Here is a 13551-nt window from a genome sequence, read left to right as displayed (position 1 = left end):
TATTTGGCTGAAGCATGCCCAAGCGCACTGCAAGTTTCACTGACCAGGAGAAGTCAATTACTGGCTCTTTGCCTTATCTGTTCCTCAGCTGCTCACGCCTTCCTAATTCAAAATCCTAAACCAACCTCACATCATCCCTGACCACTGGCCATGCTGACTGGGGACGATGGGAGTTGGAGTTCAACATCTGGAGTCCCCATCCCTGGTAGATCGTAACCTATTTAAGAAGAAACCTCAATTCTATATGCTGGCTAACAGCTCTTTATACTTGTCCCGAGGAAGGCTGACAATAAACCTCCAGGTATATATGGTTAGAAGTGATCATAGAAAGCTGTTTTTATACTGAGGTGGACCATCGGTGTATACAGCTCAGTACTGTCTCCAGCTCCCATCATCTCTGACCACTGGCCCTGCTAGCTAACAGCTGGAGACCCAAATTTGGGAAACTCTGGTCTACATTGACTGGTAGCGGCTCCCAGGGTTTCAGGCAGGGGACATTCCCAGCCCTACCTGGATGTGCTACCAATTGAACCTGCGACATTCTGCATGCAAAGCGGATATGCTGCTACTGAGCTGGGGCCCCTTCCCCATAAATTATGTGCAGTTTAGTCCTATTCATTCTGGCACAAAGTGAAGTCCCACTTAATTTAAAAGTAATGTACAGCTGAGTAAGTATTAGGACTCCTAATGTACTGAGAAAATAGGTTCTCTCTGAGGAAATAATAGGATAATAAGCAGAATCTGCTTGTTCAGCTGGCCTGTTTCCCCCTCACTGTATAAGCAGTTTCTTTGTGGCATAAACTGCAAGCTGCAGTGTGCTAACCCCTTCATTGAGTGGTGCCCAGCGAAGCGGGTGGCAGTGGAGCTGCTAAACTACATGTACAGGGTTATGTAAACTGTGTCAGCATTCTTAGACAGGAAAACTGGAGCAACGTTGATCACAAATACAGTACTGATTTGATGATCAGAGTTTTGCTGTAATGAATGCAGGGGGGAAACAGATTAAAATGTGTGGCTGTTAGGGTTATAGCGAGTGACTATTTTTAAAAAAGTAGCATAAATACCAGAAACTAAGACTTGTGTGTACAGTGGTACCTCGGGTTAAGTACTTAATTCATTCCGGAGGCCCGTTCTTAACCTGAAACTGTTCTTAACCTGAAGCACCACTTTAGCTAATGAGGCCTCCTGTTGCCGCCGGAGCCAGATTTCTGTTCTTATCCTGAAGCAAAGTTCTTAACCTGAAGCACTATTTCTGGGTTAGCGGACTGTGTAACCTGAAGCGTATGTAACCTGAAGCATATGTAACCCGAGGTACCACTATATATTATTTTTAATTGTATTTACATTCCACCTTTCCTCCTAAGGAGCTCAAGGTGGAATACATGATTTCCCCCTGCCTCATTTAATCCCTGCAACAACCCTTGGTTAGGCCAAGAGGTGATGGTGACTGGCCCAGGGTCACACACTTAATGGCCAAGCGGGGATTTGACCCCTGGCCTCCTAGTCCAATAATATAACCCAGGGTTTCCCAGACTTGGGTCTCCAGCTGTTTTTGGACTACAGTTCCCACCATCCCTGACCACTGGTCCTGCTAGCTAGGGATGATGGGAGCTGTAGTCCAAAAACAGCTGGAGACCCAAGTTTGGGAAGCACTGGTCTAACCACTACCACAAACAGGATATACATTCTAATAGGTTTGCAGAACATAAGCTGCTCTATTAATTACTGTCGCACTAGCTGGCCAAAGAGCTGAACTCTTAGCACCAGTTCTGCTTGGATCCAATGAAACCTTCCCCAACTTGGTGTCCTCCATGTTTTGGACCACAATTCCCATTATTCCTGACCTCTAGGGCTGATGGGAATTCAAGTCCAAGATCTGGAGAGCCACAGGTGCCTCATTCCTGGCTTAATTGCCATTTTTTTCAGTCCCCAGTGTTAAGAGGCCTGACTGGCCACAGGCTTTTGACCTTCAGGCATCTATAATAGTAGGTGGGCCTTTGTAGCTATTAAAATTTTTTGGTTAGCCAGACACCTTGATGATAATATTTTTATATGTTTATAAACTACTTTAAGTTTTTATATTGTACACTGCCGATATTTTATGATATGGTGGTCTATAAATATTTTTATAAATAAAAATCTAGCTTGCATGGGTGTAGCCAGGATTTATGTTGGGGGGGGGGCAGAACCTCAGTTATTGATTTACTTGGATTTAGAGGGGTTCAGCTGCCCTCCTCTGCCCCGCTTGGCCACACCCATGCAACCCTGATAAAAATAAAGAGTTCTGGCATACTCAAAATCTTGCTCACAAGCTTTCATTTTGGTCGGTGAAAATGGAGAGGTTTTTGGAGTTATCCCCCCCCCCCAAAAAGTGGCAGTGTAAGCTTTAGCTGTGGATGCTACGCTAACCTACTTCTGCTGAGCTTATTTGGAAACACGGGAAGTCAGATCACTGATCCATGATCTAGCTCAGTACTGCCTACACTGACTGGCAGCAGCTCTCCAGCGTTTCAGCCAAAATCCTCTCCCCAGTTCACCCTGGAGGGATTTATATGGCTGCGCCTTATTTTTCCGCCATCCAAACAAACCCGCGCTCATCCCCCTCCACTGAATGCGGCAGCCTCCAGAGCCAGAGAGCCCGTACTGCGCATGTGCCGCGGGGCACTCCCTCCCTCTCGCCCAAGGGAGAGAGAAAAGCACCGGCGAGCCCAAGCAATTTCCCTTGGAGGGCGGGGAAGAGATAGGCGCATGCGCTCTGCTCCGCCGGTTGTAATGCAGGCGCTTCGGCCTTTCTGAGGAGAGCATGGCGGCGCATGCGCAGTGAGGCAGAAGGAGCCTAGTCGGCTCTCCCCCTTCAGCCGCAAGGCGGGAGGAGGAGGAGGCGCCGTTAACGACTCCCGTGTTATTTGCCTTGTTATTCCTGCTATTTATTCTCCCACCACCGCCACTTGCCCCCCGGCTTCGCCCCTCCTATTTCGCCTGTGAGGAAAATGGCTGGTCACCGGGCGGTTGCGGCGTGAGGTGCCCAAAAACCGGCGACCCCCTCCCTCCACATTGCAATGTGTTTTATTAATACATACATTCATACATATAATATGATAAAATATTTTTCTTTTCCCTCAGGTGACGGCGCCGGAGGTCCCTCTCGCTTCCTTTCCCTCCCACCCCTCCGCTCGCTTGAGGGGGAGACGCTGTTTGAGTCATGGACGAGCAAAGTGTTGAGGTAAAAAAATAAAATTAACAGGCGGGGGATCCACCTGCTGAGGGGATGGAGGGGCCTTAAAAACCCCCCGCCCTCTCGCATCTCCCTCAGAAAGTGGGTCGGTGGGCTTATTGGAGCCAGGACTCCTGGGTCCTCCTCCCCACTCGGGTTGGGAGGGATGAATGCTAGGTTGGGCAGGACTCCTGGGTCCCTTCCTGGAGTGTGTGTGTGTATGTGTGTTGTTTTGCAGCCAGGACTCCTGGGTTCTTCTCTTATCACATATTAGTGAAAGGGGCAGCAATACTAGGCGGGGGTGGGGGCAGGACTCCTGGGTCCCTTCCTTGGGTCTCCTATGCCTTCCTAAGGGGTGCGTGTGTATATGTATATCTGTGAGTGTAATTTTGCAGCCAGGACTCCTGGGTTCTTCACTGTCATGGGTTTGTAGAGGGAATAGTAGTAGAGGAAGCCGCCCGAAGTGGCTGCAGAAGCCCAGCCAGATGGGCGGGCTAGAAACAATAAGATTATTATTATTATTATTATTATTATTAGTTCAGAGGGCAGGGCCTGGGACAGGAGGCCAGAGTCCCTTCCTTGGTCTCCTTCCCCATACGTATCTTCTTGCTCTGTGTATGTGTTAAATTGGAACCAGGATTCCTGGGATTTCCTTCCTGCTCTTGGTCACTGGAGGGATGGTAATACTAGGTTTTTTGGGAGGGGTCAGGACTCCAGTGTCCCTTCTTTGGTCTCCTTTCCTATGCCTTCCTAAAGTGTATGTATGTGTTAGTTAGTTTGGAGCTAGGCCTCCTGGGTTCTTCATTATCAGGGGTTAGTGGAGCGGGTGGCGACAGTAGTTCAGAGGTTAATATGGGAGCTAGGACTCCTGGGTCCTTTCCTTGGTCTCCTCTTCTTCGCCTTGCCTTCCTAAAGTGTGTTGGTGGGGCTTCTTTGAAATCAAGATTTCTGAGTCCCCGCCCCATTTCCTCACAGGCAAGTGAATTAATTTATTTCAGATAATTCTAAGCACCCTTCCAAAGGCTACGGCTTTCACAAGGTGGCAGTGCTGGGGGTTGGTGGTTGTTACGAAGTTGGTGTGTAGGGGTGGCATAATATTAGGACGCTTGAGCCTTTCTTTTGCAACTTCCATCACATGCGTGTTTCTTGAGGGTGTTGCTGCTCTTCTTTGGGGGGGGTCCCTTTTGGTTGGACCCCAAAGCAACTTCCTAACTGGGCACGACCACCATTCTTTTTTCTTCTCCTCTGAGTGGGTGGGGGAATGTCCTGGAAGTCCTTACATCAAAGTTGCCCCCCAACCAAGTTCTACATGGCGATTCCTAGCCTTCTCTGTTGATATATCATATTGTTGGCTTATTTTTGTTATTGGAACACCACTTCTTTGTTGCATTTGTTTGTTTTATAAGCCAGTCTGAATTTCCCTGAAAAGCAGCATGCAAATACGTTTAATAAAATGAAATACTGTCTTGGGGTGCTGCATTGGTTGGCTTTTGACTAGGTGCTGTGCTCCTTGTGGAAGTAGTAGGCCTCTTTCTTGGGTTCATCTTTCATTTGAATGAGTAATAAGCTAGCTGTTCATCTTTTGCCCTTTGATTATTGTATAGTGGCACAGAACTACAAAACAGAGATGGCCTAATTGCTCTGGAAGAGCTTTTTATTGATTTAAAATGATTTTTTAGAAGTTGTCAAAATTTTAGACTATATCTAAATGCGTGTATTAAGAGTTCCACAGTTCCTTGAGTCTGTAAGAACTGAGTGGGTGTACGTGGCTAACATACATGATTGATACATAGACATTTGTCTTGTCCATGACTGAAGTACTTATTTTTTTTTCTTTGCAGAGCATTGCTGAAGTGTTCCGATGTTTCATTTGTATGGAAAAGTTGCGTGATGCACGCCTATGTCCACACTGCTCCAAGCTGTGTTGCTTCAGTTGCATTCGGGTAAGCTGTGAGCTTTGGATCAAACTATATATTATGTGGGGGATTTGTGATTGGCTTATTTAAAAAATACTTCAAAGCAGCATGGAGGGGCTGGGTTTGGTGGTGGCTCTGGGTGATAGGAGTTGTTTTCTCTCTGCGCCATTTCCATGTTTTAAAAACCTGCTCTCCCCAACTGCTTGTAGTTGCAGTGGGGGAAAAGACTGGCAGCTATCTTTTTTTACCTACTGTAATTAATAACTGATTCAGGGAGGGGAAAAGACTTTGAAACTCCATGCAGAGAAAATGTTAGGTCGTCAGTCCACAGTGGTGATCTACCCATTTTGGACCATAGTGGTAATCTTGTTCAACACCCCCACCCCAGCAACTTCTTTTACATCTCCCATGTTGTTTGACCCTTTCCCCTTTCAGCTTTTGTATGTGAACATGTGAAATGCTGCTGCAATTGAAAGAAAAAAACTTTGCTAATTTATACATTTTTGCTGGAGATTTTTTCCTCCTTACCACAAACACTGCATTTTCTTACGTCACTGCTGTAGCAACTGAAGGGTAGGTAGAATTGCTCTAAACCACTTGATGAATCTGAACAGTACATATGCTTTCAAAGACACCAGCAAGTTACTAGCTCTCAGTCTTTTCAGATAAGTCAACTAAAATTGCTAGCATTCCATTTTTACTATGTTACCAGACCACCAAAGGGGTGGTGAAGGGTAACTAACTGTTGTGAGGCATTTCTGGCCAGTTATTTGGGGGTAATTTTTGTTAGGCATGGCACATCTTTGCACTGCAGAAGGTAGTGGAGCATATTTTTGGGAATATTACACTCAGGTAATATCCAGCACTGGCCAGGCTATTGGATCTTACTGTTGCCCTGTATGAACTCAGAGTGTACCCTTAAGTATACCTAACATTCCATGGAGCTGTGTGTTGTGGGAAAAGGACATACAATTAATTGAGAAACCCCCAATGATCTTCTGGGGAACCGTAGAGTTTCCTAAACAAGAAGTTTGAAGATTTCCAGAAGGGTAGTCTTGTTAGTGTGTGTATTATGTATTCTGGCATTTATAGTTTGATGACTATTATGTATGCTTTCTAAATGTCCCAGTGGCTTGGACCCTTACATAAGTTAACTTAAGAGTATTGACGGAGGGAAAGTTTATAATCCCTTCCTTCCCCCTGCAACCTCCTGCACCGCTGAAAAGCCTTTCTGGAGAGTTTGGGGCTCTTCTGAACAAGTGCGAGCCCTGGAGAGGCTTTTCAGAGGCCAGTGAAGGCTGCCAGCTGGGTGTTGGTGGTGGATAACTTTCCTTCCATAAACTTCCTCAAGTTAACCATTCCCAGACTCAGTAAGTTATCTCTCAGATTTCCTCAGCTTGTGTCTTTATGCGTGTGAAAAAGTGTTCTAGGAGTGTTCCAAAATCCAATTTTGTGTGAGTGGAATTCTGCTTGTGCAGCAGGCTTTGCCGTCGTTTCCTCCCTCCTGCACACCTCCAAACCTGTTTGAGAGTGTCCCCCAACCCTCTGGAGCAAATTTTTACAGTTCACAGGGCTGTAGGAGGGTGAAGACTCCTTGTATGCATAGAAGTCTATTCAGTTCCTGCACAGAGAGCATTGGATACAGCCCCTGAGTGATAACTTACTTCTGAGAAATAAGTCCAAATCTGGAGAGATCTGTGACATCTTATCTTCTAACACTTCTGAAATTCTCCAGTCTCTTATGATATGTCTATCATTGTTTTGACAGCGCTGGCTGACAGAACAAAGAGCTCAGTGCCCTCATTGTCGGTAAGCTTGCTTCTAAAGCTCTATTTTGTTTTAGTTGGGGGCACTTATTTTTGCTGCGCTGTATACTTAAGGTGAAGATGAATGGCAGGTAGCCTGTAGGCCTGATTTGACCTATGAAGCAATGTTATTTGACCCATAGTGGTGTTACCAAATCAGGGTATGGTAAAAACTTGTCCTACAATTGTGGAAAAGAAAATAGTTTTCAAAATTGTGTGAGAGATTTTACCACCTTGCTGTTGCATCTCTCTTTCGGTTCTGTGGCCAAGCACCTTTTTAGCATGCCTATGTAGAGCATCCTTATTGCCTAGATGCACCTGGCCATTCTGGCGGGGACTGATGGTGGTTGTATACAACATCTGGAGGTAACCAAGTTGAGGATGGCTGGTGTAGAGCATGACTGCTCATGAAGAATTTTTTTGTTTTTAGGTTCCAATATTTTCAAGGAGGATTAAATTATTTGCAAGGCTTCCCGAAGGAGCATTAAAACATTTTGCTGTTCCTCATGAATTTATTTCATATGAAATTGTGTGAGGTCAGAAGGCAAATTCCAGTTTCCTCCCTCAGTCAGGGTCTCACTAATGGTCCCTCCCCTTCAGACTCTCAGCTGTGTTCAGTCAACCCATTCAATGTCTCAAAGCCTGGGGAAAATTACAAAAATTAATTCGTATCTATTTTAGTGATTTACCTTTAACTGTGGGATGCAGGTGGCGCTGTGGGTTAAACCACAGAGCCTAATACTTGCTGATCAGAAGGTCGGCGGTTCAAATCCCTGTGACGGGGTGAGCTCCCGTGGCTCAGTCCCTGCTCCTGCCAACCTAGCAGTTCGAAAGCATGTCAGAGTGCAAGTAGATAAATAGGTACCGCTCCGGCGGGAAGGTAAACGGCGTTTCCGTACGCTGCTCTGGTTCACCAGAAGTGACTTAGTCATGCTGGCCACATGACCCGGAAGCTGTACCCCAGCTCCCTCGGCCAATAAAGCGAGATGAGCGCCGCAACCCCAGTCGGTCACGACTGGACCTAATGGTCAGGGGTCCCTTTACCTTTTTACCTTTAACTGCATACATTCCAGCCTCCTAATAATAATGTTTGCTTGAATATTCATGGAGGATAAGGCTATCAGTGGCTATTAGCTATGATGGCTGTGTTCTTCCTTCAGTGTTGGAGGCAGTAGACCTCTGAATGCAATTGGGGAGAGGGCTGTTGCACTCAGGCTGGCCTTGGGGGCTTCCCATAGGCATCTGTTTGGCCCCTCTAAGAACAGAATGCCGTACTCGATGGGGTTTTGGTTTGATTCAGCAGCCAGGCTTTCCCTGTGTTCTTACTTTCCTAGAGAGTAGGAATTGGTTCCTAATTGCTAAACCAAATTCCTTGCATTCTTACTTGGGAAAACTAATTACTTTCAGGGCCCCACTCCAGCTGCGAGAACTTGTCAACTGTCGTTGGGCTGAGGAGGTCACCCAGCAGCTTGACACGCTTCAGCTGTGCAATTTGAACAAGCATGAAGAAAATGAAAAGGACAAGTAAGTGGGATCAGACTGTGAGCTTCAGTGTGCCTTGCCTAAACACTGGTTTAATTCTGCTCAGAATTGGGAAATAAAGTATTCTGTCTATGTAATATTTGTTGCCATCGTGTCAAGGGCTGGATTGACAATTGTGTTAAGTAAGATGCCAGCAAGGGACGCGGGTGGTGCTGTGGGTTAAACCACAGAGCCTAGGACTTGCCGATCAGAAGGTCGGCGGTTCGAATCCCTGCCACGGGGTGAGCTCCCGTTACTTGGTCCCTGCTCCTGCCAACCTAGCAGTTTGAAAGCACGTCAAAGTGCAAGTAGATAAATAGGTACCGCTCTGGCAGGAAGGTAAACGGCGTTTCCAAGCACTGCTCTGGTTCGCCAGAAGCGGCTTAGTCATGCTGGCCACATGACCCAGACGAGCTGTATGCCAGCTCCTTCGGTCAATAAAGCGAGATGAGCTCTGCAACCGCAGAGTCGGCCACGACTGGACCAAATGGTTAGGGGTCCATTTACCTTTACCTTTAAGATGCCAGAGAGTTTAGATCTCTTCTTACAGTGCAACTATTTAACAACAGTCTAAATTAAGGGTCCACAACTTTGGCTGGCCTTGGCAGCCAAATTTGTGGTCATCAGAACCCTGCTTTCTCCCCTCATTTTTTAGGTTTAGTTTTTTTAAGCACCTTGCTCTTCTTTCCAAGTGTAACCAAGTCCAAGGTTTACACTGACTCTGATGTAACCAACCTTTTCATTTCATTGAGAAATTGTATCTTGGGGCTCTTGAATGGCATGAAGAACATAGGAAAACTCTCAAGGTGTTCAGGTTGCCTTTCTCAGGATGTATCTTTTTTCCCAAAGAATTTTAGTAATTTCTTTGCTCCATTTTGTTAAAAAATATTTTACTATAGAATGGGGGAGTGCCGGTAGGACAAGCACAAAAGAAACAAGTTCAAATTTAAAGGACAGTGGATGAGTGAAAAATATGAAGAAAGAGGCTATGGTGATAATGTTTTGCCTCTAAATTTTGCCCTATATGGCCATGATGTGGGTGGGGGGAGCACAAGTAATTCCTGATAGACACTGACCACACTGTGTATAATTTTAAGAGGGTAATATTATTGGGATATGTTACCAAAAGTGGTGTGCAGAAGAGATGAGCAATAACCAGCATTTGGTTTTTGAAGAATGATTGAGAAACAGTCTTGCAAAAGACATGTTTGTGTGTGTTTTGCAAACTCTTTTCTTTACTTCCTCCCTCTCCATAGGTGTGAGAATCATCACGAAAAGCTCAGTGTGTTTTGTTGGACATGTAAGAAATGCATTTGCCACCAGTGTGCTCTTTGGGGTGGAATGGTAAGTGGCAGAATAGTTTTCTCTGTGAAAGCTGGAGCAAGGCGCTTCCTACTCAGTGCTTGTTTTTTAATACAGGAGTGCAGCCAAGAGGTCAGAAAGGATGGTATAATTTTGCTTTATTTAAATTAATCTTGTATATATGATTATGATCCTGAATGGTTTTTCTTTTTTCTTTTTCATAGCTTGTTTCTGTCATTACAGAAGAACGTTGCTTGTGCCTTCTTAAAAAGAACAAAGCCATCCTTCACCAAATATAAAACTACTTCACTGAAACATTTAACTGATTCATTTTAGGATATAAGTAACTTTCAATTACTCAGATTCCCTATCTCTGAAGCAGTTAAGTTATGCAGGTTATTGGTCCATCACAAAAATTCTGAATATTGAGAACTTCTAGCAGAGAACTTTGTTTGAGGGTTTTTAAAAAAAATTAAAAATGTGTTTTGAAAAAGAAGTCTGCCTTAACTATGAAAATCTGATTAGGACAGCCAGCTGCTATATAAGCTGAGGTACCGTTGAGGCATAACTCTTTGTATCACAGATTTTTGACATTCCAAGACGAAGAACATCCTTACTCAAAACACATTGGGAAATCATTTTTATACTTCTGTTGTATTCAATAGCACCTTTTCCTATACTGTATGTGCCCACCCAGGACCTAAGTTCTTATATGGAGGTCCTCTAGAGTAGCCCCTCTGGCTGAGATTCAGAGGGTGCTGATGAGAGGCCTGTTCAGCAGAGGCTCCCCTCTTGGAGTGGTCTGCCTAGGGTAGCTTGCTTGGTGCTGATTTTACCATCTTTTGGGTGGCAGGTAAAGATGTTCCTCATCCTGGAACTTTTAAATATATTTTTTTCATTGTCAGCTTTTAACATCGTTTATTGACTGTAATAGTGTTAGTTAAGGCTGTGATGGAGTGGGTTGTGCTGTTATTTTTGCAGATTGATGTATTTATGCTGTTGGGTGGGGGGAATTTGGATAGTGCTGGTTTTTAGCTAGGGTTTTATTGATTATATTTGCTATATTGGACGTGTATAACATTTAAATAAATCACCTAGAGGCTTTCTTTTTTGTTTAAGGCAGCTCATAAATAGATTTGTTGTTTTTGTTTACCTTTCTGGTTCATTCCAGCATCAGTGTCAAGATGCCTCTCTCTACATGCAGATCTCACACTTTTAAGGTTCCAACAGTGCTGTTTGCTTTAGAATTTCATGTTTATTCATTTGGCTCACGGTAGGTGTTGGCACTTGAAAATGGTCCTTGTTTAAATTACATTTTATAGGATTAGAAAAATGAAGGGCCCTTAAGACAGAGCAGTGCAGTGTTAGTCTTCTAAGTGGGCTGCACCATAAAGGAATGCTTCCGTCTGTTTTGCTGCATATCCCTGTAGGCTTATAGACTTAATGTGAGGATTACATTAATGTGATAGTTTTCTCTCAACTTCGGTAGAACTACCAAATAGTAGCCTAACTACCTCCCACTGCTCAATGAAACCTCTGATTTGAACTGCTTTGTTGGAACAACATTCTTTAAACGTCTAGTTCTTTTAAAAAATAAATAAATCTACTTTTAATGGAGGAAGCTTGGCTTTGTCAAAGTAAGTCCTTTAAGTCCCCTAAACCTTGAATTAGTCTTCCCATAAGAGGTGCGTCTGGGAGCTAATTTATCCTTTTCCTGAAATGGTATATACATGTTCAGAGTGTCAAGCCAGTTTCAAATTAATTAGCTGAAGAGATGCACAGTGAATACAGAACCTCATTTCAGGCTTTGGACTCAGAATAGATTCCTTCAGGAAGTATGTGACTGGAACAGAAGCCAGATCCAAGGCTTGTTAACACATTAAAGACAAGATAATATTCTATGGGACAGTCTCTTAAGAAGGAGGTGGGGAAGTAACCTGTCCTGTCCTGGTGCAATGAAGCTGAAGCCTCTGTGTCTTTTTAACAGCATGGAGGACATACGTTCAAACCATTAGCTGAAATTTATGAACAGCATGTCACAAAAGTAAATGAAGAGGTGGCAAAGCTTCGCCGAAGACTGATGGAGTTGATCAGTTTGGTGCAAGAAGTGGTAAGGGAAATCTTCATACCCATTTTGGATCAACACATCATTACAATGATGTTCTTAGGATTTTATTTATTTATTAAATTTATATTGTGCACCTTCTACAAAGGAAATACACACTGGAAAAATATCATGCCTGTAATGGGCAATTTTGCTTCATTCATCCTTTGTGCTGGGTTGCAATCTGTAGACTTAGAAACTTGACACATTGGGTAATTTATTCTGCTTCATAAGCTGCTCTTTAGTTCATTCATTAAAGCATTCTGGCCCTTGCTGCTCATTAGCTGAAAAGCCTCCCAGAATGACTTACTGTTGATAAATAAAGAAAAGATAGTCCTTGCCCTCTAAAAGACACAACACAACAAGGAAAGAAGAGTTGGGGCGGGTGGGGAGCAAGCTCAGGCACCAGTTCTCTTGGAGTCACCAGAGGGCGCTCTTTAGAACACAAACAAAACAAAATGCACTTGCACTATAAAAAAAGTATGCATGCTACTTACTTTTGGGGATTGTTATGATGGATGTGTCTAGACAATAGCTTTGTATAATAGATCATGTTTTCATTATAGCTAGTTTATGCTGTGTTCAAATGATCATGATGGTGCTGGTTGACTCAACATCTTAAAAGTAAATCAGTCAAAAAAACTTTTGCAGCTGCAAGGTGACTTACTTTTAACTGGTTTGTGAATTTTCCAGCTGGTAGTAAACTAATGTCTTGTGTGTCTTCCAGGAAAGGAATGTAGAAGCAGTACGCAGTGCGAAAGATGAGCGTGTTCGGGAAATCAGGAATGCAGTAGAGATGATGATTGCTAGGCTAGACACTCAGCTGAAGAACAAGCTTATAACACTAATGGGTAGGCTTGCCTTTTGTTTTGTTAGATTTTGGGGCAGGCATCTTTATTTTGGCAAAACTGTTGCCCACTTGAGATAAGAGTGATCCATAGAACTATAGCTTTCTCTGTTCCAAAAGGTTGGTAATAATTAGAGAAAGCAAATATATTGAGGCCCCAAAAAAGTTATATTAGACAAATTAAACAGTACAGTGATATGGCTGGTGGGTGCTCCTTTTCAGGCATGTCAGGTTTGACATAGTTGGTATTTTGCCACCAAGTGAAGACATACCTGTTTACTCAGACTTTTTAGGTCTTGTAAGGAGTGTCTTTTACCTTCACTGCTGTGCTTAGCTTTGCTGGTTGTTTTAGGAATTTGTTTTATTGATGACTGTTAAAACTTATTTTATATTTTACTCTGACCTGGTGTTAGCTGATGAAGAGCCAGCTATACATATGTGTAATACACAATAAAAATAAATACGTGTTTCAGGCAGGAGGTGTAGCCCACAAGCTACGCTGTAAGTCCATGATTTAACTTTGCATTAAACCTTAAATTCATGCTCTTAACTAAAAAGGGGAAATGTTAACAAAAATACAGTGAAGTGGAATCATATTACTGCATATGAAGCATCTTAATTGTATTTTTGTTACCTGTGATTTGTTACCTCGTCTGTTACCTGTTTTATAGTGTTACTGATTTTATAGGTTGATTTGTTACCTCGTCTGTTACCTGTTTTATAGTGTTACTGATTAAGGTTAATTCATTTTAGTTTTACTGTATTGAGCCTTCTGTACACCCCTTGGAGACAGCTGTGATTAAGCATTAGAGTGGTTAAATAAATAAATGCATGTATGTAAT

General features: G+C 43.5%; 1 protein-coding gene across 2 annotated transcripts in view; it reads left to right on the top strand.

Moving 5' to 3' along the window:
* Positions 1-2782: 2782 nt before the first annotated feature.
* The window catches only part of TRIM37 (tripartite motif containing 37), a 44152-nt gene continuing 33383 nt past the window's right edge, over positions 2783-13551 (top strand). For both annotated transcript variants that reach the window (XR_013979835.1, XM_080982867.1), the window contains exons 1-8: positions 2783-3021; positions 3124-3223; positions 5056-5157; positions 6899-6939; positions 8343-8459; positions 9713-9800; positions 11746-11868; positions 12590-12713. Coding sequence is in view for 1 of the 2 variants with exons in the window: in XM_080982867.1 (XP_080838993.1) it covers positions 3203-3223; positions 5056-5157; positions 6899-6939; positions 8343-8459; positions 9713-9800; positions 11746-11868; positions 12590-12713 (616 nt within the window). In the remaining variant the exon portion in view is untranslated. The remainder of the gene's footprint in view (positions 3022-3123; positions 3224-5055; positions 5158-6898; positions 6940-8342; positions 8460-9712; positions 9801-11745; positions 11869-12589; positions 12714-13551) is intronic.

The sequence above is a fragment of the Podarcis pityusensis genome (assembly GCF_964106645.2).
Source record: "Podarcis pityusensis genome assembly, chromosome: 15".
NCBI lineage: Eukaryota > Metazoa > Chordata > Lepidosauria > Squamata > Lacertidae > Podarcis > Podarcis pityusensis.
The sequence above is the reverse complement of the archived record's forward strand: the minus strand, read 5'-3'. Positions and strand labels throughout refer to the sequence as shown.